This window comes from Ailuropoda melanoleuca, chromosome 20 (genome assembly GCF_002007445.2).
Source record: "Ailuropoda melanoleuca isolate Jingjing chromosome 20, ASM200744v2, whole genome shotgun sequence".
NCBI classification, from domain to species: domain Eukaryota; kingdom Metazoa; phylum Chordata; class Mammalia; order Carnivora; family Ursidae; genus Ailuropoda; species Ailuropoda melanoleuca.
In genome coordinates, this window is record NC_048237.1 from 465,061 (window position 1) to 491,573 (window position 26,513).

Genomic DNA, 26,513 nt, shown 5'->3' on the forward strand with positions numbered 1-26,513 from the left:
ACTGAGGCTGGAATGTAAAACAAAAGCTTTTGGTTCAGATGGTAAGGAGGCGCTCGAGAACAGAATTAGTATGTCCAGAAGGCAGTGCTGGAGTCTGCCCCATGAACTAGAGGGCTTCTTCTTGGCATCCAAATCCTTTTAATTCCTTCAAGTGTTTTTTAGCCAGGTGTGGTATGTCGTAATTCTGAGCCAGACACAATCCAACCACATTGCAAAAAACACATCCAAGCAGGAAATGGAGCAAGGTTATCTGCTATGAGGGCTTGAAGGGTGGCTAGGAACTGGTTTTCAAGGAAGGGCACCACTGCAAACCAACTTTGACCCAGTGCCTGTAGCTCAAAGGAGATGCTCTATGAACACTTTTGAGTTTATAAACTTGTTTCTTTTTTTTTTAAAGATTTTATTTATTTATTTGATAGTGAGACAGCCAGCAAGAGAGGAAACACAAGCAGGGGGAGTAGGAGAGGAAGAAGCAGGCTCCCAGCGGAGGAGCCTGATGTGGGGCTCGATCCGGACTCCGGGATCACGCCCTGAGCCAAAGGCAGACACTTAACGACTGAACCACCCAGGCGCCCCTATAAACTTGTTTCTTTCCCAAATCCTGGAAACCTAATATTCTCACTTAATTGCGTGTATCTTTTTGTTCCATATCTTTTACTTATACCAAGATTATAATACCATCATCTCCCTGCCAACAAAGGACAGGTTAAGACAGTGTATGCCTGTGTTGTAAGTTTAAAAATTTTTTTTTAAAGATTTTATTTATTTATTCGACAGAGATAGAGACAGCCAGCGAGAGAGGGAACACAAACAGGGGGAGTGGGAGAGGAAGAAGCAGGCTCCTAGCGGAGGAGCCTGATGTGGGACTCGATCCCATAACGCCGGGATCACGCCCTGAGCTGAAGGCAAACACTTAACCGCTGTGCCACCCAGGCACCCCTGTAAGCTTAAAATTTTAAAGGACATGCAGTACAATGGTCAATTTGTCTGAATATTTTCCAAATTTTACAGTTATTTTCTCTTTTTTGTTTTAAGATTTTATTTATTTATCTGAGAGAGTGAGCAAGAGACCACGAGACAGGGTAAAAAGCAGAAGGAGAGGGAGAAGTAGACTCCTCGCTGAGCAGGCAGCCCAACAAGGGGCTTGACTCGGGACTCCGGGATCGTGACCCAAGCCAAAGGCAGACAACAGATTGAGCTACCCAGGAGCCCCTACAGTTATTTTCTATATCAGAGGGATTTTAGCATTTTGAACACACTATCCTAATATATCTGCTACACTCGGGATCTTATCATGAAAGCCATAACTAATAAACTAACAGTGTATCGGTACACTAATAATGCCAACATATTGATAGACTGTACCTAGAAGGATACACAAGAAACAACTGTTTCTGTAAAGGGAAATAGGGAACAAGAGCTGTCAGTAGGCAAAGAAAATTCTTTTGCTGTGTACACTTTTGAATTTATCATGCACGAGTACTACCTATTTAAAATCAAACATAATTTTTAAATAAAATATTAGTTACTTCCACATAGACTATCTCTGAAAGAGACACGAGATACTGACAACAGTAGTTGCTCTCAGATAAGTGAAGTGAGTGACTGGGGGACAGGGGTGAAAGGCAGACCTGACTCCATACCTTGTTTTAACACCCATTGAATTTGTGACGTGTGAATATACTAAACTCTTCAGTAAGTAACTTTTTTAAAGTAGCATGTAATAGTCCTAATAAATTCTCTTTATAGCTTACTTGTATTTCAAACTGATCGTGTAAACCTAACACAAGAAGCAAAGGTTCAAGATAGAAATCATGAATATACATAAAATTTCCCCCACACAACTTTCCAACAAAATTTAAAACTGCATAGGGAAGAAAAATACTTTGTAAAGTAATCCATAAAATCTGTTAACAACTATGAAGTGGGAAGAGATGTTTTAAAACTTTTAAGTCAAGATTTTTCATTCTCTCCCTCAGATACCATTTTAACTTTGGGATATAGTAAAAAATGTTTTTGAAGAGATTTTATATTCTATACGACCAAGGAATAAAACAGTACTTGCTATCTAATTATGTAAAACAAGGATATTCACTTGCCTTTTTGTGACTAAATATGAAATATCCTCAAATGCTTTCAGTATGACTCTATTACCCAGATAACAATAGGATTTGGTATTTAGGGTAATTCCAGTATAATTCCTCCCAAACCAATAAAAATAAATAATAAAATTTAAAAGTTAGAAAAGGTTTACAGGATGATTTTTTTTTAAAGATTTTATTTATTCATTCGACAGAGAGAGAGACAGCCAGTGCGAGAGGGAACACAAGCAGGGGGAGTGGGAGAGGAAGAAGCAGGCTCATAGCGGTGGAGCCCGATGCGGGGCTCGATCCCATAACGCCGGGATCACGCCCTGAGCCGAAGGCAGATGCCCAACGACTGAGCCACCCAGGCGCCCCTACAGGATGATTTAATTCAGTCCCTCGTTTTACAAATGTAGAAACAGTCCGGGAAAGTTTAAACTCAAACTCACAACCAATATATGGGAAAAAATATAATTAGAACCCAGATGTTCTGCTCTTGCAACCAGCATGCTTTCAAGTCATGCCACTAAGAGGATGTAAAGTAACTGAAAGCATTCTTCAAATTACTTTCTTGTCTCTATGTTTGTTTGTTTGTGATTTATTTGAGAGAGTGCACAGGGGAGGAGGGGCAGAGGGAGGGAGGAGACCTGAAGCACACTCCCCGCTGAGCACAGGGCTTGAAGCAGGGCTCGAAACAGGGCTCAGTCTCAGGACCCTGATGAGATCATGACCTGAGCTGCAATAAAGAGTTGGACACTTAACTGAAACCAAGAGCTGGACATTTAACCCACTGAGCCACCCAGGTGCCCCAGCTCTACGTTTTAAATAAGTTATTTGTGATAGTGATCAGAAATGCTATTTAATAAAGGAAAACAAGGAATAAGTTTTAAAAGTATTTTAATTAATATAATCTCTTGAGATCAAGAGCATATTATAAGTTTGCTGTGGTAAGAGTGCATTCCTAAATAAGACACTGCTGGCAAAAGGGCAGAGTCATTTCATTTTAAAATAAATGCCAAAAAATCAACTTTACAAAATAACTTTATCAATGTGAATCATTTTCAATTAGAAATATAGACTTAACATGCAAGCATCAAATTGTATTCTTATTCACCAACATGAACACATCTCCAAACAAAGTAATACAAGGGCAAATACATAAATCAAGCTACGGATTCACCTGCCATTTCCTGAAGCCAAAATCTTCACATAAATATACTGGCAAATACAGCTAAATATCAATATAAAGGAACACATATATACATTTATGCATAAATACCAGAACACAAAGTGACATGTAGATATAAAACATACGTGCTTATATATACATACATGAACACCTAGTTCAGTCAGAAATAACAAAGACAGAAGACAAATGCTGATCTACAAAACAGGCAGTAATATTGTAACCTTTTCACTACTGGTGAAAACTCAACAGTCACAATAAAATTGAGCTTAATATGTTTATGCTTTAAATAATGGAAACAGAAAAAGAAGCCAGACTCTAAAGCCACTCCTACTGACACTGAGTTTCTCCTAAGTTGAAAATGGAAGAGCACACAAAGGACGGTGACCCCTATCCTAAGTAGAACAGAGACTATTTGCTAAATGAGATCATTGAAAGTGAACAGAGAAATATTCTGTAAAGTGAGCTAAATTCTTTTTACTTTAAAAGCCCTGCTAGAGATTTGCTGCTGTTCTAATTCACGACTTGGGGAGGCAAAACTAAAAAAGCTGTTGCTGGGTTCAGGTGCTGTGGGAGAACCCACAAAAAATGGTCTGAAGTGAAAATCTCCATCTCCACCACCCCGATTTCGAACTGGTGTACTGTCCAAAGGATACTTGGAGTTGTTCCCTAGGAAAAAAATAAGGGAAAAACTTTAGCATCTGTTTCCTTATAGATCTTTAGGAACAAAAACATTATTTTTTAATAAATATTTTAACAGTACTCAACTCCTATGAGACAGTAAAATATAAACCTAATGTTGGATAAAGAAAAGGACTGTGATGGCTCCCACTCCCTCCCATGACCACAGATACCATATCTTCTGCTGTGATGCAGTTTCCAATAGCCATGACCTCATCAGCAAAAGTAATTTGACACAATGAAATATGTTTTTAGTAAAGCTAGAACTTAAAATTCATAATTTTATTTGTTATCTATGTAATCTACTTCAAAGGAATATTGTGTGTGTACAAAGCCTTTTGTCCCAGGTTCTTTAAGAATAATTTTTCTTTTAAAGATTGCCATAAACACTCTAGAAAATATATGACAACTATGAAAAACTGGCGTATACTCATGATTCAAGAACAATTAGAATAACCTTAAGAAAAACCAGACAACAGATCTGATTAAATAAGCATTTGACTTCCACTGAGCCATTCTTTGGCTTCCACAAGTTTTAAAAGGAACACGTAGGGGCGCCTGGGTGGCACAGCGGTTAAGCGTCTGCCTTTGGCTCAGGGAGTGATCCCGGCGTTGTGGGATCAAGCCCCACATCAGGCTCCTCTGCTATGAGCCTGCTTCTTCCTCCCCCACTCCCCCTGCTTGTGTTCCCTCTCTCGCTGGCTATCTCTATCTCTGTCGAATAAATGAATAAAATCTTAAAAAAAAAAAAAGGGAACATGTAACTAAAGGAGAACGCAGACTATACCTGCTTCAAGCCATCAACTGTAGCAAGAGGTGAAAGTAAAAAGGTTAAGTGTGCATAAAAAGTGGAACAGGAAGAACTAGTGAATATGAAAGAAATCAAAATGTGGATCGTAACAAGGAAAAAATATCTGCAATGTTAATATATAATAACACTTTGATTGACTAAATTATAACTACGATTAACTGAAAGTTAAACAAAAACTTGTTTTTGTTTCAATTCTGTTACTCCTCATCTCATTACTTCCTGCCTTTTCTAGGACATCTCCTCCCCCGCTAAATCGTTTTCCTCAGCCTATAATTCAAAAAACACATATGGAGGAAAATCGAGAACAAGAAAATTCACTTTTTTGTATGACAAAAATAATTTATATTAATAGCATAGCAAAAATCTATTGGATTCTAGTATATCAAGAGTCGTATAAAGAGGAGAACTCAGGAAGAAATATGAGATTCACTGCATTTGCCAAAGCACCTAGTGAGCAAAAAAGAACTGGTATCTTCCTAGATTGTGCACTTCAGAAGGCAGGAATCCTATCTGGATAATCCTTATATTCTCATTGCCTAGTATTATGTCTAGCAGCCTAGCACATGAAATATGTTTGATAAATATTTGATAAATGAACAAAAGTGAACCAACCAAACAACCAACAGTAACTCAAGAACTGTGCAATCAGTACTGCCATGTGAAAGACTGAACATGGCCTTCTTGAGGAAGAAAATGGTTGAGTGTGGGCTCTGAAGATAGTTCTGTGACCTTGACCAATTACTTTAACTTTCTATGCCTCAGTTTTCTCATCTGTCAAATAAGGATAATAATAACTACATCATAAAGTTTTGAAAATAACATGAATACATGTAAAATTGTAACAGTGCCTAGCACTTAGTAAGGTATCAATAAATGGCAGCTAGTATTATTACTGCAAGTAAATAGCTTTTCACTTAAAGTACCAATTTGCAAAGTTTTATTTTGGAGAGATTTATTCTGTTTACATTGAAGATGTAACTTAACCACAAGCAAATAAAATTGTTAAAAGCAAAGATGTACATGTTGAGACGTGGATGAAGAATCTGGAGCCTACCACCACTCTAGGCCTTTGGAGTCTCCACTGACTTCCTGGAACTGTGCAGAACACAACATGAAAGATTTAAAGAACAGTTATTGTATATCACATGTCCCTTCTTACCTAATGGAAAGCCAAAAACACCAGATTGTGCAATCATGGATGGTTCAAGGGTACTTTCTTGGTTAGCAATAGTGATATTTCGCAGCCTAAGGCTATCATAGAGGCCTTGGAGCTTTTGATACTGACGATTTCGCTCCATAAGCTTCTCAGAGATGTCACTGAACTTTTTCTTATATTCTTCTAGCACTTTCTTCATGGAGGTGACCTCCCCCTTCATGGAGGTCAATTCTACATCCTTGCTCTGTATTTGCTGAGTATATATCTTCTCCACCTGTTTCAGATGGCCCTCAGCCTTGCTGAAATTATATTCTTGATAGAGGCGCTCCTGATGTACCTGCCCCGAGACAGAAAAAAAAAGATTTTTAAGGTAATAAATACAAAGTCATATATTGTAAAACTTTAAATGCAGAAGAAAAAGAAAGACTTACACTGGGATTTTATTAATTTAACATTTGGAACCAGATTAAGAAGCAACCTAGATGTACAACAGGATGGTTATTATACAAAATAATACACTGTGTCAGTAAATGCATAGGAAAAAGTTCTGGAGGAATACTCTCCAACTGCTACTATTTCAAGTAATCTATAGTGTGGAGAACAGATTATACGATAGCCTCCAATTATCCCTGCCTCCTTGTACTTAGATCCTCTCCTTGAATACAGGAAAAATGACAGGATGCTGCTTCATGAGTACATAACGTAAGACTATAAAGTCTGCCTTAGTACACATTCTCTGGCTTGCTGGCTTTGTAGAAGCAAGGAACCCTACTGCAAAGGGCAACAAGGCAAGTAACTGAAAGCAGCTTTTGGGCAATAACCAGCAAAATACTGAGGTCACACTGAAACTAAACATAGACTGTACAACCTTCACAAAAATTAACTCAAAATGAATCATAGACCTAAATGTAAACACGAAACTGTAAGATTCCTATAAGATAACAGAGGAGAAAATCTAAATGATCTTGGGTTTGATGGTAACTTTTTAGATGCAACCCCAGCAAGTACAATCTACAAAAGAAAGAATTGATAAGCTAGACTTCACTAAAATTAAAAATATCTGCTCTGCAAAAGACAATGTCAAGAGAATGAAGACAAGCCATAGACTGAGAACATTTGTAAAATATTCTCCAAAAAAGATTGTATCCAAAACATACAAAGAACTCTTAGAACTCAACAATAAAAAAGGCCAATTCAAAAATCAGACTAATAAAAGATAACTGAAAAAAGAGAAAATTTCTTATAACATCTGAGTTAAATCTATACAGAGAATTCTTATCAAATCAATAAAAAAAAACCTATAACAATTGAAATAAGCAAACTGAAATGGGCAATTCATAAAAGAAAAATACATGAAAAAAATACAAGAAAAAAAAATCCAAAAGTCATCCAAGAAAGGCATACTTAAAGAATAATGAGATTCTACCTTACTCATATCTAATTGGTGATTAGAAAGCATGGAGAATCAAGCACCATCATATACTTAAGGGAACACAAAATAATAATGGCCTAACTGGAGGGCAATTTTAAAATACTAAAATTTTGGGGGCACCTGGCTGGCTCAGAGCATACAATTCTTGATCTTGGGGTTGTGAGTTCAAGCCCCATATTGGGTATAGAGATTACTTAAAAATGAAATCTTTCAATAATAAATAAAAAATAAAATACTACAATTTTTATTTTAATTATTTTAATTTTTTATTTTTGAGAGAGAGAGAAGAGTATGCAGGGGAGGGGCAGAGGGAGAGGGAGAGAGACTTTTAAGCAGGTTCCACACTCAGCTCGGAGCCCGACTCAGGGCTTGATCTCAGGATCCTGAGATCTTGACCTGAGCTGAAATCAAGAGTCAGAGGCTTAACAGACTGAGCCACCAGGAATTCCAAAATATTGCAATTTTTACAACTTCAAAATGTATTCATCCACTTTCAGGAATTTAATCTTAGCAAATAATTAAATATGTGAATTTGATGATAGGAAATCTCATCACAACTTTTCTTATAGCTTAAAAATAAATAATGATACAACTATTAAAATTATGATTATAGAATAGCTAATTTAAAAATACTTAATAAAATATTCATAATAAGTAAAATGTCAGCCTTAACTGATATTACCCTTACTTTTGGACAAAACACACATTAATGCACAGAAAAAGTCCAGTAAATGGGGGCGCCTGGGTGGCTCAGTTGGTTAAGCATCTGCCTTCGGCTCGGGTCATGGTCCCAGGGTCCTGGGATTGAGTCCTGCATCCAGCTCCCTGCTCAGTGGAGATCCTGCTTCTCCCTCTACCTCTCCCCTAGCTTGTGCTCTCTCTTTGTCACTCATTCTTTCTCTTTCAAATAAATAAATAAAATCTTCAAAAAAAAAAAAGAAAGAAAAAGTCCAGTAATACACAAACAAAAATATCAACAATGATCTCTGAGTGATGGAATTATGGTTCATTTTTTATTTTCTTTCTTTTAGATTTCCAAAAATAAACCTATTACTTTAAAAAAAAAAATTTACTGGAGTGCCTGAGTGGCTCAACCAGTTGAGCATCTGCCTTAGGCTCAGGTCATGATCCTAGGGTCCTAGGATCCAGTCCTGAATCAGGCTCCCTGCTCAGCAGGGAGTCTGCTTCTCCCTCTGCCCCTCCCCACTGCTTCTGCACACTCTCTCTCTCTCTACACATACTCTCTCTCTCTACACACACTCTCTCACACGCTCTCTCAAATAAATCTTTTAAAAAAATTATTAAAAAGAATATTTTCTATATATTCATAAAAAATGAGGGATGCCTGGGTGGCTCAGTTGGTTAAGTGTCTGCCTTCAGCTCAGTCATGATCCTCTGGGTCCTGGAATTGAGTCCCACATCGGGTTCCTTGCTCAGAGGGGTGTCTGCTTCTCCCTCTGCCTCCCATTCCCCCTGCTTGTGCTCTCTCTCTCTGACAAATGAATAAAAATAAAATCTTAAAAAAAAAAAGAATACAAACACGATGAAGGAAAAACATTATAAGCTTCCACATATGCCTCAAATCATATTCTGCAGAAAAACTAGCCTATGCACTAACCTGGTATGTCCAGAAGGCCAGTGCACGGGAGCTAATGTCCAACACAACCTCTGGTCGAAGTCCTGCCAATACCATGGCTTTATATTCCTCTGATGGACTGAGTTCTGTGCGGACAATGTCTAGCTTTCCAGAAAGAGTGCTATTGCAGGCAGGGCAGATAGCTGGTGAACGACTAAACTCACCACTGCCATGCTGATCACAGAAGATGTGAGAGCAGGCAGTGACCCAGGCATAACCAGAGAGTTTGAGGCGACACTTGCGATAGTTACAAAGTAGCATGTCTTCACACAAAGACATAACAGAGAGTGAAGTCTCCAGATGCTGAAAAGAATCCTAATACAGGGTAAATGAAAAGGTCAAATAAGTCAAATCTCAATGAAAATCAAATAGAGCATGTTTGCATTTTATTATAAAATATTTAATTTCTTGTATTTATTATAATCAATATATTCTATAGATTTCCGTCATTCAACAATATTAGCTTTGCTCTTTTGTGTAAATCTCTAGAAAGCCCACGAAGAAAATTTTAAAGAAAAAATTACAGACACAAGTGGTCCAAATCTTACTAAAGCCAAAAATAATATGCACGTGGAAAATAAAGTTTAGGAACATTTACAAATTACAAACAAATAAAAATTAATTAATGCCTTTTGCCAATCCTCAATATCTAAACAAAAAAGCCAGATCTACTACCCATCCATAGTTTGCTAGAATATTTTAGTACCACTTCTCACACTTGGCAGATATAAGTTCAGGGACCAATTTCAGCCATTCTTTAGTTAAAAGTGTTTTTTAAGTTACATGTTTAGGTTTTTCATATACACTGATTTCTCAGATTCTTTACCTATGTTGCCTTACCTAAAAAACAGTAGTAATCAGATAGTATCAAATGGAAAGTAATTTAATTCATCCAAGCAAATGACCATTATGAAACCTGGAAATCTGTACAAAAGCTGATTTATTTTATTATCAAATAATTCACCTATTAATATAAACACTATTGAATACTATACTTCAGTAAAAAAGTTTGTAATACCAAATAAATACTCTTAAATAAATACTCGAGTTATTTTTTAATATAGTGTCCACTCTCACTGATTTTACTAACCCAAACTGGACAGCAATGTTCTGGATATACCAAAATCATATATTGTATGAAATAACTGTGACACACCAATTATACACCAAGGAAAATGTCCATATTTAACCTTTATTAACCAACAAATTCTGTCAAGAATGTTGGTTTGAGCAAAAGAAAAAAAAAAAAGCTGCCTCTATCACAGGGGCCGATGAGGACGTTCTGACACCTTTACCCCAAAGTACCCCCTGAGTTAGTCTCCAAAGGTAAATGGCACCTTGCAGCAGGAGTTATAAGGCCCTATTTTAACTCCAGCAGAATAACAGGCATGCGGAAGCAGAAAAGCTGGGAAGTTTTAAAGCTGAGAGCTTTCTCAGAGCGGGAGGTACAGTTAATTCCAAATTTTCCACGACTGGGGAAAAGGGCCCATTCAGTGAATCGTCCCAAGTTACCAAGGGCCAAGTTTTTGAGAATTAGATTCACAGAAACTTCACTCTGGAGTTCTTGGCCTGCTTTCCCCACTCTACAGAGAAAATAATAACAATAATAATACAAATAAAATATCTAACCTGAGGCGCCCAGAAAAAGCGCGGGAAAACGCCGTTGCCACCACAGCTCTACCAATACACTACCGAAGCGTCGCGGCGCCTCGCCAATAAGACACAGCACGCATGCGCGGGGTCGCCCTGGAGCCTGCTGGGTGGTGGGCACAGGGCTTCCGGCCGCTCAGCATCCTGGGACCCGTCAGGCTGTGGCACCTGGACTGAGGCACGTACGCCCCACGCAGGCGCGCCTCAGGCGCTGTGAGGGCATGAATCCCACTGAGCAGGGTCCAGGTTTCCCACTTGGGAGCCTCATCGATACTGTCATGGACTGACCTTTACTGCCCTCAGCTGACACAAAGTAACATCCTAGGCTATCCTGGGAATAACATTTTTGAGGGCAGTCTCCCGGGTACGAGCAGGACGAGCAGGACGGGGGTGGGGCAGTTCAGAAGCTAACAGGGCCAGCTTGTACCCCAAGCTGAGTACGCGCAGCTGTTTGTCCTGGGAACCCGGTCCTCCGGCTGGACAGCACAGACTTGCTAAGTAGTTTCAGGAAAAAGTCCCAGAAATTTGATACCTGTGATTGGATAGCTATCACCTCTATGTTGAGGTAGATTCTGCCATTTTATTTTTTAATCCATCCAGATAAAGACATCTTTCTAGTTTTTACACATCCTCTATATACATTTAAAGAAAACAGAACTTTTCCTTGGTTTAGAACCTGTGTTATGAACATTCATTACAGCACCTGCAATGAAGCGAGAGGATCACGTGTCAGCTTTTTTTTTGAGGTGATCTGCCTGTGTGCTCTCCTGGACCTACTTGTAATTGTTCAAATGTTTGTGTCTGTTTTACCCTAATGCTATTACCTGTCACCTTCTTTTCTGTTCTTTGTAAACTGTGTGATTTTCTGCTCAATCTATATGAGTCTATTAGAATCCATATTAGAAACTAAGCTGAGGAGGGCTTGAGAGGTCCTTGGAACACAAGCCTTAATGTTGTCTTTTGTGGCCGGCCACCTGCCCACATGATGTGACCCCATTGTGAATTAGTAACAGACACAATCCAATGAATCAGCAACGTAACAGACACCAAAGCCCTGCAAACCCCTTTCTGGGTAGTGAATTTCAAACCCATTCTTCTTCGAACAAAAACCATTCCTAATTAAACAATTTTCTGCTACTTTTCTGTCTTCTTGTAGCTTGTTCACAGTAATTAGAAAAGGTCATCTTGACCTTTGTATACATTTCCTAAAATGTCTTGAAAGTTTACAGTGGTAACTTAATTCCAGTGGTACAAACTGGATTCAAAGAAAATCGGGGTTTCATCTGTTTTGGCCATCTGAGCCTTTTGTACATGTTCTGACTTTAACAATGCCAAATGTAGTACAACAAAAGAGTACAATCTCAAAGTTAGAAAACACAAAGCATTCAAATTCAGCCAGTACCTAACACTGAGATCTAACCTACCTTTGTACTGCAGTAAGACCACCCCCTGCTTCTTCATTAAGAGCACTGATTCCCCAAACCTTAGTGTTCCCCATATGATTTTCCCACTAAATCAGTTTCAAATTTCCAACCCATTTGGCTAAAAGCCTGTAGGAGTAACATATATATATATATGTGTGTATGTACGTATATATATGTATGTATGTGTATATGTGTGTGTGTGTGTGTGTATGTATGTATACTTTTTTCTTTTTTTGCCAACTTTTTTTATAAGATAGAATAAAAGGGGGCAGAGTGCTACAAAGTCTTAATATCCCAGTAATCTGGAACACCAGGACCTGAACTAACCTGCTTCTCAGTGGCACTGTGTCCTCTTCTGTCACGGCATCGATAAACCCTTCATTGGCTCTTTTCTAGAGTGCTCCTGGGGATGAGATTATGAAATCAGTCAAGGCTGAGATACAAAGACCCATCCACCAAAAAGGGCTTTTTTTTATTTTGTTGTTTTTTTTTTTATTAAATATCAAGCATACAAAAAATGTGTGAAGAATGACCATCACTCAGCTTTAACAAAATGAAATCTTTCTCACATTTGATATTATTCCTCACATACCCAGATTGTTTTGGTAGCCATTCTTCATTGACTCTTAATGGATCAAGCATCATAATTAGGTATCAAGAGTTTAATTTTTTTTAAGATTTTATTTATTTATTTTTTTAAAGATTTTATTTATTTATTTGACAGAGAGAGAGGCACGAGAGAGGGAACACAAGCAGGGGGAGTGGGAGAGGAAGAAGCAGGCTCCCAGCAGAGCAGGGAGCCTGATGCGGGGCTCGATCCCAGGACCCTGGAATCATGCCCTGAGCCAAAGGCAGACGCTTAACGACTGAGCCACCCAGGCGCCCCTAAGATTTTATTTTTTAAATAATCTCTACACCGAACATGAGGCTTGAACTCACAACCCCGAGACCAAGAGTCTCATGCTTTACCGAATGAGCCATCCAGGCTCCCCAAATATTAAGTGTTTTAAGTAGACTCCCTGGTGCCCAGATAGTTTAATGTACTTATATATACAATTTCCATCAGAGTCAAAATTTAAGTCCCAATTATTACATGTAAACAAATGTCTTGTTGAAATACCATTAAAATGGTTACCATTTTAAGTCCCCATTCAGGGACTTAAAAAAAAAATTTAATTCACTTCACATATTATCGAGTTATCTATTCTGGGTCAGGCATTACAGATAAGGAAGTTTTCCTCCTGTCATGGAGTTTACAATCTAGCAAAGAATCTAAGAATGATAAAAGCAAATATTTTACTCTTTCCTTTGATGCCTCTGACATTTTTGCAAGTTGGTTCTATAAACCATTTCCGGTGAGAAAAGTCAGCTTCAATCTTTAATTTGAAGAATCATCTACCTTCATGCTGGAAAGAAAAAGTCATTTTTAATACTAACCTGAAATGTGTAGTATAACGAGCTACTCAGAAAACTCATCAGTAGAAACTCATCAGTAGAAAACTGATTAAACCACTTAAAATTTAATGACTTCAGAGTATAATGTTTCCGTAACTCTCAGAATCAATTTACTAGACCTCTTTCTTTCATAGTCCTAGGTCAGTGCTATCCAAATACTTTTGTAGTCAAAGGGGTTTCCAAAAACTATATCCTCACGTTTTCGTATTAGTTTTATTTTTCTTTTTTTTTTTTTAAGATTTTATTTATTTATTCAACAGAGACAGAGACAGCCAGCAAGAGAGGGAACACAAGCAGGGGGAGTGGGAGAGGAAGAAGCAGGCTCATAGCAGAGGAGCCTGATGTGGGGCTCGATCCCGTAACGCCGGGATCACGCCCTGAGCCGAAGGCAGACGCTTAACCGCTGTGCCACCCAGGCGTCCCCGTATTAGTTTTATTTTTCAACCACAGGTACATTCTTAATCTAGAATCACCACCTGCTTTGCAATTGTTTGACTCCCGCAAAAATCAGAAGACACTAACGGATGGCCAGCCCATCCCCATGGTGCCCTGAGTGAAGACAAGTCAGCTTTGATATATGATGGACTAAAATCCCACTACCTAAGGCTCAAAAGCAGTGAGAGGAACAGCCATCAAAATTCATCTCCAACCATTTTAACAAATGTTTTAAGGAACATTTATAAAAATAAAGCTATCAAATCACTCTTAATAGGAATCACAACATCTAAATTTTTAAGTCAACTAAGAGCTAGAAGAATCAGACAAAATGAGGAATAAGATGATAAAGAAATTGGTGCCAAAACAAGATTGCTCAACTAAAGAAAATGTTATTGGAACAGTTATATAGAGATACACACTATAGTCCTTATCACCATACTTTGCTTAATTCTAGGACTAAATTAGGCTTTGTGTGCTGGAGATAAACATAATGAGGTATGGGCCAATTTGGCAGAAAGATGCGTATAAGCAAAAACCGCACAGGGACTTTGATGATAAAACAGCTAACATATTTTGAGCGATTACCGTATGCTTAAACAATGTTCTAAGCTCATGCATTTATTATCTAATCTTCAAAGTCAAGTTTTATTCTTTTGAATCCAGTACTATTATTCTCATCTTCTAAGATGTAAGGACACTATAGGGCGCCTGGGCGGCTCAGTCGTTAAGAGTCTGCTTTCGGCTCAGGGCGTGATCCTGGTGTTGTGGGATCGAGCCCCACATCAGGCTCCTCTGCTGCGAGCCTGCTTCTTCCTCTCCCACTCCCCCTGCTTGTGTTCCCTCTTTCGCTGGCTGTCTCTTTGTCAAACAAATAAAATCTTAAAAAAAAAAAAAAGGACACTAAGATACTGAGATATTAAGAAACTTGCCAAGGTTACATAGCTGATTAAGTGACAAAAGATGTGTTTGAACCCAGTCTGACTCCAGAATCCATGTAACTATTATATTATCATGCTACCTCTCAACATCTCTAATTGACTTTTTTTAAAAATAAAATTTGTAGCAACTTAGCAGCTGGCCATGAAGCCAAAAGCTGAATATTCAGAGATTCATATGTATGTTAAAGCTTCTCAATTTCAACCTAAGCCTTACCATAAAAGAAAAATGTTGTCATCATCTGTTGTATATCCAGGACTTATAGCACCCAAGAATTCCAGCCTGGGAAAGAAATGAGACTCAGATCTAGTTTTGATCTCCTAAAACTTCAGTTCTGCAAAAGACATAGCCAAAACTAAAAACTATTTCAAGTGCTGATATGACTTTGAATTATTTGCATTTCCTGTATTTCTCCCTCATATGTACCCCATTCTCCGCTGAGACATGGAGGCTGATATGACTTTGAATTATTTGCATTTCCTGTATTTCTCCCTCATATGTACCCCATTCTCCGCTGAGACATGGAGGCACAGGTAAAGAATAGAAGCCTGTTCCATGTAGGTTCAATTATACAATACATGAATATAGTAAAGTCAGAAAATACAGGTTAACAAGATCACCCTTAGAATCCAATTCTAGAGACAAGGATCCTTGGTATTTGAGTATATACCGTCAGATAATTTCTGAAGTAAACACAAGTATATGAAAATGTTTAAGCATAAAAAGGATTACACACACTGCTCTATAACTTGCTTTTAATGTATCACGAATACACTTCCATTTCAAGAAAGATAAGCCTGTATCATAACTTATAAGTGACTATATAGTGTGGCATTTTATGATCTTGACAAAACTGATTTAAACAACTCTGGGATTCTCTCAATCTTACATAAAATAGTGGTAAGTTTAAAACTGCCAAGTAAAGTGGTTGACAGAATTTTACCAGTTATCAGTGCTTTTTCTGTAGGGTTTGAATATTTAGATTAAGGATTCTTGACCCTGGTTCTACCTATCTCAGGAAAATACCACAAAAGATCGAAGCACAGCAAAGTGTTGTAGTGTCAGACCCATAATTCAAAGATTTAAGAACTACCTGGGACTGGGGGCTAGATCCCAGTAAGAATGCAAAGAAGCCGAATTCAACTCCAGGCGTTTGCCCTAGCCTTAGTCTGCTCAGAGCATGTGTTTAATCAGGGTGATCAGCTGAAACACGGACTTCACATGCATTTCATCACGGCAAACCGTAAATGACTAAGAAGGGCAAAGCACCACCACCTCCTCATCGTTAAACCAAGGTTAGAACAAAGGCTTTTCCAGCTACCAAATTCTAGCCACTAACAATACCGGGCCCCAAAACTTAGTAGGTGACTAAAAATCCAAATGAAGTAAAAAATAGTTTTCTTTTTTTACACTTAGCTCTGGCATCAAGTGAACCAGCTTCTATCTAGGGATCAGTTGAAGTACACGGTCTACCAAGTACCGGAGTACCATCTTTCCAGAGGTTATCATATCTGGAGAATAAACAGTAAGTAAATGAATAAACAAAGGTTACGATGACATGACTTGAATGCACACCAGCATACTCCCAAGTCATACCCCTACAGCCTCCACGAAAATTAACCTCAAGGAAAACGTCATTCTTTGTATGAACCTCTAGTCAGTAATATAAATTGACCCACCTATTTGAGGTCACGAAATGCCCAAACTCAGTATCACATTAGCGCAGGACTTCGTACACAAGCTCAGCTTTTTGTATAAATGTAAAAGTTTGGTGGCACCCGGGTGGCTCAGTTAGGCATCTGCCTCTGGCTCAGGTCGTGATTCCAGGGTCCTGGGGTTGAGCCCCACATTGGGCTCCCTGCTCAGAGGGGAGTCTGCTTCTCCTTCTCCCTGTGCCCTCTTCACCCCTGCTCATGCTCTCGCTCTCAAATGAATAAATAAAATCTTTTTAAAACGTAATTAATTAATTAATTTAAAGGTTTGGGTAAAACTGTACAATAAGTCTAACCAAACTCTGAAAGTTTACAAATCTACAGTCTCACAATAAGAGAACAGGTATGGAGAAGGAAGGAGCCAGGTGCTGGCTGCAACCAGGGCTTAACAGCCCTGGAAAAAATTCAGCAATGTGGGGCAGAAATGGCATGGGATACTCCTTCAACCTCTGCAAGTCCACAGGGTGTGTAACTAAACCCTTGTGATAGGGAGCTAATCTGCAGCCCCTGGCTGGCTCAGTTAGTGGACCATTGAACTCTATCGCAAGCTTTCGAGTTCAAGCCCCACTTTGGGCGTGAAGTCTACTTTTAAAAAAATGAGAAGGTAATCCAAAATAGTTCACTTTTTCAAAGCATGTTTCAATTTTATTTCAGCCAATGTTGATTGTATTTAACCTTTATTCTTGGTAAAAATTTATCACAATAAACTAAAGAAAACCTTCCTCTGACATAGCAAAATTGAATTAGCATCATTTGGAGCCCAAGTTGGCCACAAGATGGCAATATAAGAAAAAGCATAATTTCCTCTTCCAACACTTGAGTGTAATCTTAACTTTTAGGTGAAACAGGCTGGACACAAAATTCATCATCCCAGGCAACCTTCGGACTATTCCCTATTCACCAGATTACTAACCAGACAGTTTCTTGTATTACATTTAATGATAATTTAACACTTACTAACTAAAAATATTACAATTATATTTTTATCACGTTCCTTTTCATGCAGCAATGTGAAGATTTTAAAATCTATAACCTCAGCTAGCTAGAAATACAAGATTCATGAAAATTAATGTCCGTGGGGAGTACCAAATAAGTGGTAGAGCAAGCAATTAAGAATAAGAATCACTGGTCACAGAAGTCTTCAAGAAGAAAAAAGGTACAGGTTTTGAATGAGCCTTAAAATAGCACTTAAAATAATACCATATTGTGTGGTTGAAAGTTGCTAAGAGAGATCTTAAAAATTCTCGTCACAAGAAAAAAAATTGCAGGGGCGCCTCGGTGACTCACTCGGTTAAGCATCTGCCTTCAGCTCAGGTCATGATCCCAGAGTCCTGGGATCAAGCCCCACATTGGCTGACTCCCTTGCTCAGCAGGGAGCCTGCTTCTCCCTCTCCCTCTGCCTGCCACTCCTCCTGCCTGTGCTCTCCCTCTCTCTGTGTCAAATAAATAAATAAAATCTTAAAAAAAGAAAAGAAAAGAAAAGAAAAAAATTTGCACTGTCCATTAGGTAACACATTCAGCCATTAAAATTAAAATTAAAATTAAATTAAAAATTAAATTCTTCAGGGGCGCCTGGGTGGCACAGCGGTTGAGCATCTGCCTTCGGCTCAGGGCGTGATCCCGGCGTTATGGGATCGAGCCCCACATCAGGCTCCTCCACTATGAGCCTGCTTCTTCCTCTCCCAATCCCCCTGCTTGTGTTCCCTCTCTCGCTGGCTGTCTCTATCTCTGTCAAATAAATAAATAAAATCTTTAAAAAGAACCAAAAAAACAAACTCCTGTCCTATAGTTGAAGACTGTTTTAATTATGTAAGATGTTTTTGGATGAGCACCATATTAGATTAACCAAGGGAACAGAGACAGGAAGTAAGTGCAAGGTTTCTACAGTTTTAACAATATCTACCTCAAAACTCCATGATCCAAGTATTCCCTACAGGAGAACAATTATATATATATATATATATATATATATGCAACTTCTCTATTTGAATCATCTTACAAACAACTTAGATTGTAAAAGTTCTGGTCTCTGTATCCTTGGCACATAACCTGAAGTTTAGGACATAAATCCTGATGTTAAACACATGATACCTCCCCCGGCATGTGATGCTCCCTGCAGGATTCCAGCTATGCTTCAACAAATGTCAGTCTACCACGTGAAGGCCATTTCATATTTACTGAGCATTTAGGGAGCTTAAGTAAATACTTTGTAAATACCCCATGAACTATCAATGACCCACTCATTTTGTTCCCCGTGAGAAGCAAATGCTTCAAAGTGCTGGTGCTCATGGCCAAAACGTCCATTTTTCATTATGTGAACAGATGCTTCATGAAGGCCTGATACAAACTACAAACTGATTAATACCAAATCATCCGATGCCTCTAAGATTACTACTACCGCTCAGTTTTACCCTGTTCCATGCCAATTACTCAGTGCCTACTCTGTGTCTAGCATTATGGGATACAACGGTAACTCAAAAAACCTATCTTTTTTAGATAGAAAAGACACACAGACACGGGATACAGAGAGCACTCAAGGCCTAGCTTAGTCAAAGTTCAAGTACTTGCTTTATGGTCCCATCAGCCTTTAACCATTCCTACTGAGAATGTCCAAATCCAAGCCCACTTGATTGTTAGGGTGTCTAGAGCAGATGTGACAGGTGCTTTCACAGTGCCACTTCTGGACTGGCACCCGGGGGTCTGAAGACCCAGGCCTTCCTTCCTCCATGGATTCCATCTTCAACCTGAAACAAAAGGAAAACAACACAAAACTTCATATAGGAAGTAAATGCTCAATGGTCACTTGGCGTGGCTCTCTTTCAGGGATAGCTCTGTGAGACGCTGCTATCAGAACAGATTTCAAGTTTTGTTTCCCACTCACTGTCAGCTATTTTAGAAATAGTGATTGCTTTAACCTCTCAGAGCATACAGAAAATAAAAGTGGGGAGTTCAGAAACATAGACTAACCATTTAGCCCATACCAAGAGAGCAGAATTTCACCCAGCCCCAGTGTTATTGCTGGTGTAACAAAGGAAAATAACAGTAACTGAGGGCTTTGCATCAAAACAGCAGGAAAGAATAATGAAATCAGAATACAAGAGGCAGTAGAACTGCTACTCTGTTAACCTGGCATTTTATCTACTTCATAATACTTGGTCTGTCTCAGAACTTCTAAAGCACTTTCTACATTTACCTCATTTTGCAAGTACTGTCATCTCCATTTTATAGGTCTGCAAGCAAGGTGTGGAGACTAAACGGCAGGCAGCTTAGTGGTTAAGATAATAGATTCTGAAGTCAGACAAAACTGTTGAATCTTGACTCTCCGCACATATTTGCAACTTCTCTAAGCTTCTGATTACCTTTCTGTACAATGAAGACAAATACCATCTACTCTTAGGGCCCTTGGGAATATTAAATGAGGTAAAATAAACATAAACTACTTTGCACAGTAGTTGGCGTGCAGTTAAATATTCAATATGTTGTTTCTATTATTAAGTGTCCAAGCTCAACCAGCTAATGAGTAGGAATGCAAATATTCTGCCTAACAATTTCACTTTTCACAATAATCTTGAAGCCAAGAAAGACTTTCACATTCCTCATAAGGTCCTTCCAAATGCAAGATACTCCTCACATGATTTTAGCCATTTTAAGGCTTAAAAAAAAAAAATAGCTTTGGTGGGATTCCCGGAAGCCTTTGTTTTGCATGTTTACATCCAAAAAACATTTCCATTTTCCCTAACTTAATACAAAAATATGAGTTTACCCACTCAACACCATAATTCCAGGAAGATATCCAACAAACATTTTGCTAAGTAAACACTGGAAACCTGCCCCTTCTGCACTTGGTGAATACAAAAACCATGTGGTTTCTCTGGTTCATGCTGCCATTCCTTCTCAACATTAAACACATGTTGAGAGCAAAATAAACCATCCCTTACTTAAACTCAAGTGGGCAAAGATATATTCACATAAAAGCCATCAGCGCGGTTTTGCTTTTGATAGAAAATCCTTTATTGCTCAATCAGGACATTTATGGTGTTCGTTGGTTTCTAGTCATCATTGTGCACAAAATAAATACAAGTAACAGGAAGCACTTCATGTTTAGAGTCCTTATAAATATATCAAACCCCCCCTGAACTGTCATATGTGACACATGACTTATACACATGGTTATTCATTTTGCGGGAAACAACAAGACTGTAAACCGCCTAAATGTTGACCGATAAAGGTTAAATAAAGTATGGTATGCACATACATGAAACTACTGTGAAACCATTATAAAGAACGTGGATGGGGGCACCTGGGTGGCTCAGTCGGTTAAGCGTCTGCCTTCGCTCAGGTGCCTTCGGGTCAAGATCCCGGAGTTCTGGGATCAAGCCCTGCATCAGGCTCTCTGCTCAGCTGGGAGCCTGCTTCTCCCTCTCCTGCTCCCGCTCGGGCTCCCCCTGCTTGTGTTCCCTCTCTCACTGTCTCTCTTCTCTGTCAAATAAATAAGTAAAATCTTAAAAAAAAAAAAAAAAAAAAGGAAAAAAAAGAATGTGGATATTCTTTATTTACTCATTTGGAAATCTTAAGTGGGAAAAGTAAGATAACTGTTAAAGAGTATGTCAAGAAGAGGGGAGGGTGAAATACCTGTATTTGCTTATATTTACATAAAATATGTCAGGAAGGACACACAAGAAACTGTTAATGCTGTTGGGGAGGGGAATTGGGTGGCCTAGACTTCGTGATCCACACCTTGATCCCTTTTTAATTTTGAACCATGTGAATGTATTATTTTCAAACAATAAGTTAACAATAAAACTTGAGAATTATAAGGATTATGAGAAATCTACAACCGTCTGTTACCACATTCCATCCACTAGTTTATTTCTTTCACACCTTGTGCCCGTAAGAATAATAAACACCTACATTATATTCAAACTGATGTAGATTAAGGAGGAAAATGGGAATCCATTTACACTCAAGGTCAGTCGGCAAAACTTTTTTTAAGAAAAAAGATATCCAAAATAAATGTAATGCTTACTTCTAGAAGGTATCTAACATTTATGATAATACCTGACCTTCATATATTTTGATTTTCAAAAGCGGAGCCTCATAATGGTTCACTGACTCAAGGTCACTGGAGGCGTAAACTGTGGCGCTCGCATTTGATTTAGGCTTATCCTGAGCTAAGGCCCCTGATTTTTTTCTTTAGTATATCCTTGGCTTTTTAGGGCACCCTCACTACATGGCAACATTAAAATTGGGAGCTCCTCTCAGGGCTCACTAAAATCATCAAACTTCAGAGGTTGCTGCCTAGGCGCACTAAGAAAGCTGGAATGCTCTGAGCAAAGACAAGGGCAAAGACGTTTGCTACAGCTCCCGCAAACCCAGCAAGGCCCTGGGCCCCGCAGACACGAGTGGATTGAAGTGTACTGGTCTGAAACTCCTCCTAAGGTCCGCCCTCTCACCCGGGGAGATAGAAGTCGGAACAGCAATTGGGATAATAACAATGCCTTTCCCGCCAAGCAAAAAGAATCCAGGCGTTTTCCAGAAACACGGGCACTCGGTATATGAACCAGAGTCTATTGTTTCTGGCTCACCGGGTCTCGGGGAAGGAAGGCAGACCCAGGGCTGCAGAGGCCCACGTGGAAACAAGCCAGGCAGAGCATTTCCCCGCCTTCCCCCAATCTCCACACAGCCAAAATTAATCACCTTGTGACTCACACACACTCCAATGCTTACTTGAAATAAAGGCCTGCCATCAGGGTACAGGGTTCAAATGGAGGAGAAATTCAAAACAGGGAGCGAAATTAAGTGCACACTCACCAGCCCACCACCAAAACGGAGAGAGTAAGTGGAGAGACAGGAAGCGGCTTTGAGAAGTGGCCTCAGTGTCTGATTGGCTAATGAGTTAAACGCACACGCCCTCCTCCTTTACCTTAAAAGGTGCCGGAACGAAGCAACCCCCTCCTTCACCTATTTGTCTCCTAAGGAACAGTGCTGTTACTTGCCCTATTTTTAGATTGAATTTTTGAAACCAAGTTTCCTTCTGAGTTAATGTACTTAACACAAGCAAACACAGCCTAGTGCAAGCTGTGTATACACATTCTTGTTGAGATGGCCCTACTGTAAACATTTTTCTTTCCTTTAGGATAATTTCCCAACCTTTGTGACCTCAATGTGGAATTTATGCAAGGTAACAGGTTTCATTATAAACAGTCTAGATCTATTCAAGTTAGAACTTACCTTCAGGGTATTACTCCAGTTAACAGGCCTAGTGAATAAAAGATGGGTGTGGTTAAGGGTTTATGCTTCGAAGTAAAAATCAGCTGTATAAACAAACTTTACTAAACTAACCCTTATGTTCTTAGTGTTCTTTGCCAGTTACTATCACTAGTTCAAACTCCTTTGTCTTTTCTCAAATTTCACAAATTTACTGTTTCTTTATCTAAAGGTATAGGGGCGCCTGGGTGGCAGAGCGGTTAAGCGTCTGCCTTCGGCCCAGCTTTATGGGATCGAGCCCCACATCAGGCTCCTTCGCTATGAGCCTGCTTCTTCCTCCCCCCCCCACCCCCCACCCCCCGCTTGTGTTCCTTCTCTCGCTGGCTGTCTCTATCTCTGTCGAATAAATAAAGAAAATCTTTTAAAAAAATAAAGGTATAAAAGTTTCCTGCCCTGGTCACCTCCTCCGGTCTTCATTCTCTTGTGAAGGCTCCTACGTAAGTTAAAAATTCAATAAAATTTGTATGTTTTTCTCCCATTAATCTGTCAATTTAATTTTCAGACCCCGATAGGGACTCTAAGAAGTTTCCCTCTGAGTAGCAAATGAAAATCTATATTTCAAGGTGCCACACAGGGAAAATCAAGGACATTTCACATAAGTTGTGATCATTTGCAAGATACTTCCTAGCTGCATGATCTGGAATAAATTTCTTAAACTCTCTGAGACTCAATTTTCTCCTCTGTACCATGGGGGAGAGTAATACCTACCTCCCTAACATATACACAAATGTATGAAAGAGTCTGGCATAATGACCTGTCATGGTACACACTCCATTCACGTTCTCCTTCCTTCCTTGCTCATTTCTCATTCCTGTAGAGAGAGGAGATGAAAAAGTAAATAACTCCTTGCATGAGTTTACTTATACACTTCTATTTGTCTACACATCGTATAATTCTTTCTAGATACGAGTAAATCAATGGAAATTAGTTTTTGCTCCTAAATGTTGTGACCCACCCATAATTTCCTGCTTCTTATCAGTGGCAAGGTTATGTTGCAGATTTTCTTCTTCTCCAAATAAGAGATATGAGTGGATCATTTTGGAACCCCAGAAAGATGAGTATAGGGCTCTCTGAAATCACTGTGAAAACACTACTTTAGTAAAGGGCTTTGGAATACCAAGATGACATACAAAGGCAGCGAGGTACAGACCCTAGGTATTTTAAGGGTTGAAAAGGAAAGGCTGCCCAATCTCTAAAATGGTTTCCTGGCAAGGGGAGTGAAGAAAGAATCTGGGTCCTGGATCCTTTGCGTTGCAGATGCTGAAATCAGCTGACTCTACAACCCTGCAAGAGAGCATTAAAAAATGTGGAGCCCTGAGTTGCTCTAAGCAGAACACGTTGGGCTACACTTAGCACTCAACAAGTGGGATCATCGCCCTCAAAGAACCTGCCTACCTATGCAATGATCTCCTTGAACAAGATCACCACTCCAGCACCGTAAGAGAGTGTGGCCACACCATGTGAGTGAAAAGCAATAAAGTAGAGAACATACCAGACTCTGTGTTTTGGGATGAATGTGGGAGTCAAGCTGCCCCTCCCCCAGGCAAATACGGTAGCCTAGTAGATAAGAACAAATTTTGCAGTTACCTAGATCTGTCCTGCCCCTTATGAACTGTGAGTTATGGACTGAATTGTGTCCCCCCCCCTTTAAAAAAATGCATATGCCTTAACCCCTCAAGAGCTCAGAATGTGACTGTATTTGGAGGTAGGGCCTTTAAAGAAGTAATTAAGGTAAAATATGAGCGGGCCTTCTTCCAGTATCACGTGTCCTTGTAAGAAGACAAGACTAGGACACAGACACACATAGAGGGAGAACAATGCATGGGGAGACAGGGAAGAAGACAGCTATCTACAATCCAAAGAGAGAAGCCTTAGAAGAAACCTAGGGGCGCCTGGGTGGGTCAGTTGGTTAAGCGTCTGACTTCGGCTCAGGTCATGATCTTGGGGTTCTGGGATTGAGCCCTGGGATCTGGCTCCCTGCTCAGCAAGGAGTTTGCTTCTTCCTCTCCCTCTCCCCCTGCTCGTGCTCGCTCTCTCTCTCCTCTCTCAAATAAATAGATATATCTTTTTTAAAAATTTAAAATTAAAAAGAAGAAAGAGGAGGAGGAGAAGAAGAAACCTACACTGTAGACCCCCTTATCTTGGATTTCCAGCTCCCAGAATTGAGAAAATAAATTTCTGTTTTTTGAGCCACTCAGTCTATGACAGTTAGTTATGGCAGCCCTAGCAAACTAATATACCAGGTGAGCTTGAATAAATTACTTAAATTTTTCTAAAGCTCAGCTTCCTTAGCCATAAAATGGGGATAATAATAATACCTACCCTGTAAGTTTCTTGTGAGAATTAAATAATGTTTGTAAAGCTCATAGCATAGTAAGCACTAAATAAATTCTAGCTATTAACAATTCGAAGATTAAATGACGTTATACATATTAAAGCACTTAACTCAATGTCTAGTACACAAAGCTCTAATAAGTATTAGCTATTTTAAATAAATTTTCCATTTTTATTACATTTTTCCTATCTCCAAATTAATGCCTTTTAGACAAGTCTAGCTTATTTGTACCATAATTAAGTTAGATACAACAGATATTGACCTACCAAGGAAAAAGATTAACCAATCCAATCCCATCTAGCAAACATTTGCTGAGCACCTATATATTGTCAGATTTATTCCCAAGTATTTGATAGACTTTGATGTTATATTAAATGCTATCATTTCTTAAAAATTCTATTTCTGTTTGAAGCTCTGTTATAAAGATGCAATTTATTCTTATATGCTATTTGTTAAACTTCCCTAATGAGTTAAAAAACTTGTAGTTTCTTCTGAATTTTTTATATTCACAACCAAACCATATACAAACTGTAAGAATTTTGTTTTCTTTTTTCTAAATTTTATGTATTTTGATGAACAAAACTCTTTAATTTTAAGAAATCAAATTTGTCAATATTTTCTCTTACACTCAGTGACTTTTGTCTTAAGAAACCCTTTCCTTACCTCAAGGTTCAAGTGCAGACCGTCAGTGCAGATTCAGAGGGTCTGGGGTGGTGAATCAGACGTCTGCTTGTTAAGTGCGCTGCCACCAACCCGCTTCTGACCTAATGTCATCATCAAGGATGACTGGATTTCTCTGTTTTTAAAAGTCTCCCAAGATTAGCATTCTCGGAGCTTCCCTTGCTTTTATTCCCCTCCGTGGGCTCTGCAGTTTCCTGCCCCCTTTCCCCCTAGGGAACTCAACTTTCCCACGCTTTCTTTTTCAAAAGAGGGCGGGGGAGAGTAGTCTGAATTAGGTTATGAGGCCCCAAATCAGGGTACCTCACCTCAGCCATTGAACTCACTTTGCTGGCCGTGAGTCTGTTCCAAGCTCCGGCTAAGGAGGCATCCGCCAGGCCCCTCCCCAAGGGGCGGGGTCCGTGGCATCTCCTGCCCAGTCTGCCCTCGCGCGGAGCCCCATTCTCTGGGAACTCACCTCCCCGAAACTCAGGGAGGACCCTGTTAGGGCCGCTTTATGGCCCTAGTCTCAGACCTTCCCAGGGGACATGGGGTAGAGTGACGCAAGGCACTCAGCTCGTGGCCCCACCGATGAGCTTCCCTCCGCCCTATAGGGAAAGCCGCGCCTGGGGCGGATTTATAAGGCTTCCATA

The 26,513-nt window shown here is 39.3% G+C and overlaps 1 protein-coding gene and 2 non-coding genes across 16 annotated transcripts; all 3 read right to left on the reverse strand.

Moving 5' to 3' along the window:
- Positions 1-2,966: 2,966 nt before the first annotated feature.
- CCNB1IP1 (cyclin B1 interacting protein 1) lies at positions 2,967-26,467 on the reverse strand. 14 transcript variants are annotated; one of them, XM_034648492.1, is made up of 9 exons: positions 25,867-26,467; positions 23,623-23,679; positions 22,833-22,860; positions 19,166-19,345; positions 15,106-16,400; positions 12,388-12,463; positions 8,969-9,301; positions 5,922-6,255; positions 2,967-3,939 (listed from the first exon to the last, which is right to left on the reverse strand). In XM_034648492.1, exons 7-9 carry the CDS (start codon positions 9,263-9,265, stop codon positions 3,737-3,739), a joined length of 834 nt encoding a protein of 277 aa, XP_034504383.1. In that variant the 5' UTR covers positions 9,266-9,301; positions 12,388-12,463; positions 15,106-16,400; positions 19,166-19,345; positions 22,833-22,860; positions 23,623-23,679; positions 25,867-26,467; the 3' UTR covers positions 2,967-3,736. The 14 variants fall into 14 exon arrangements, with proteins under 14 accessions (XP_034504383.1, XP_034504393.1, XP_034504391.1 ...); XM_034648502.1 differs by lacking the exons at positions 22,833-22,860; positions 23,623-23,679; positions 25,867-26,467 and adding exons at positions 13,361-13,466; positions 22,329-22,429 and having other exon boundaries at positions 15,106-15,171; positions 16,300-16,400; XM_034648500.1 differs by lacking the exons at positions 22,833-22,860; positions 23,623-23,679; positions 25,867-26,467 and adding exons at positions 13,361-13,466; positions 22,329-22,429 and having other exon boundaries at positions 15,106-15,171; positions 15,983-16,400.
- On the reverse strand, positions 14,001-14,150 carry LOC117797345. The gene has a single exon (XR_004622274.1). It is a non-coding gene; the product is annotated as a small nucleolar RNA SNORA79 (small nucleolar RNA).
- LOC117797347 lies at positions 16,056-16,132 on the reverse strand. The gene has a single exon (XR_004622275.1). It is a non-coding gene; the product is annotated as a small nucleolar RNA SNORD126 (small nucleolar RNA).
- Positions 26,468-26,513: the final 46 nt, after the last annotated feature.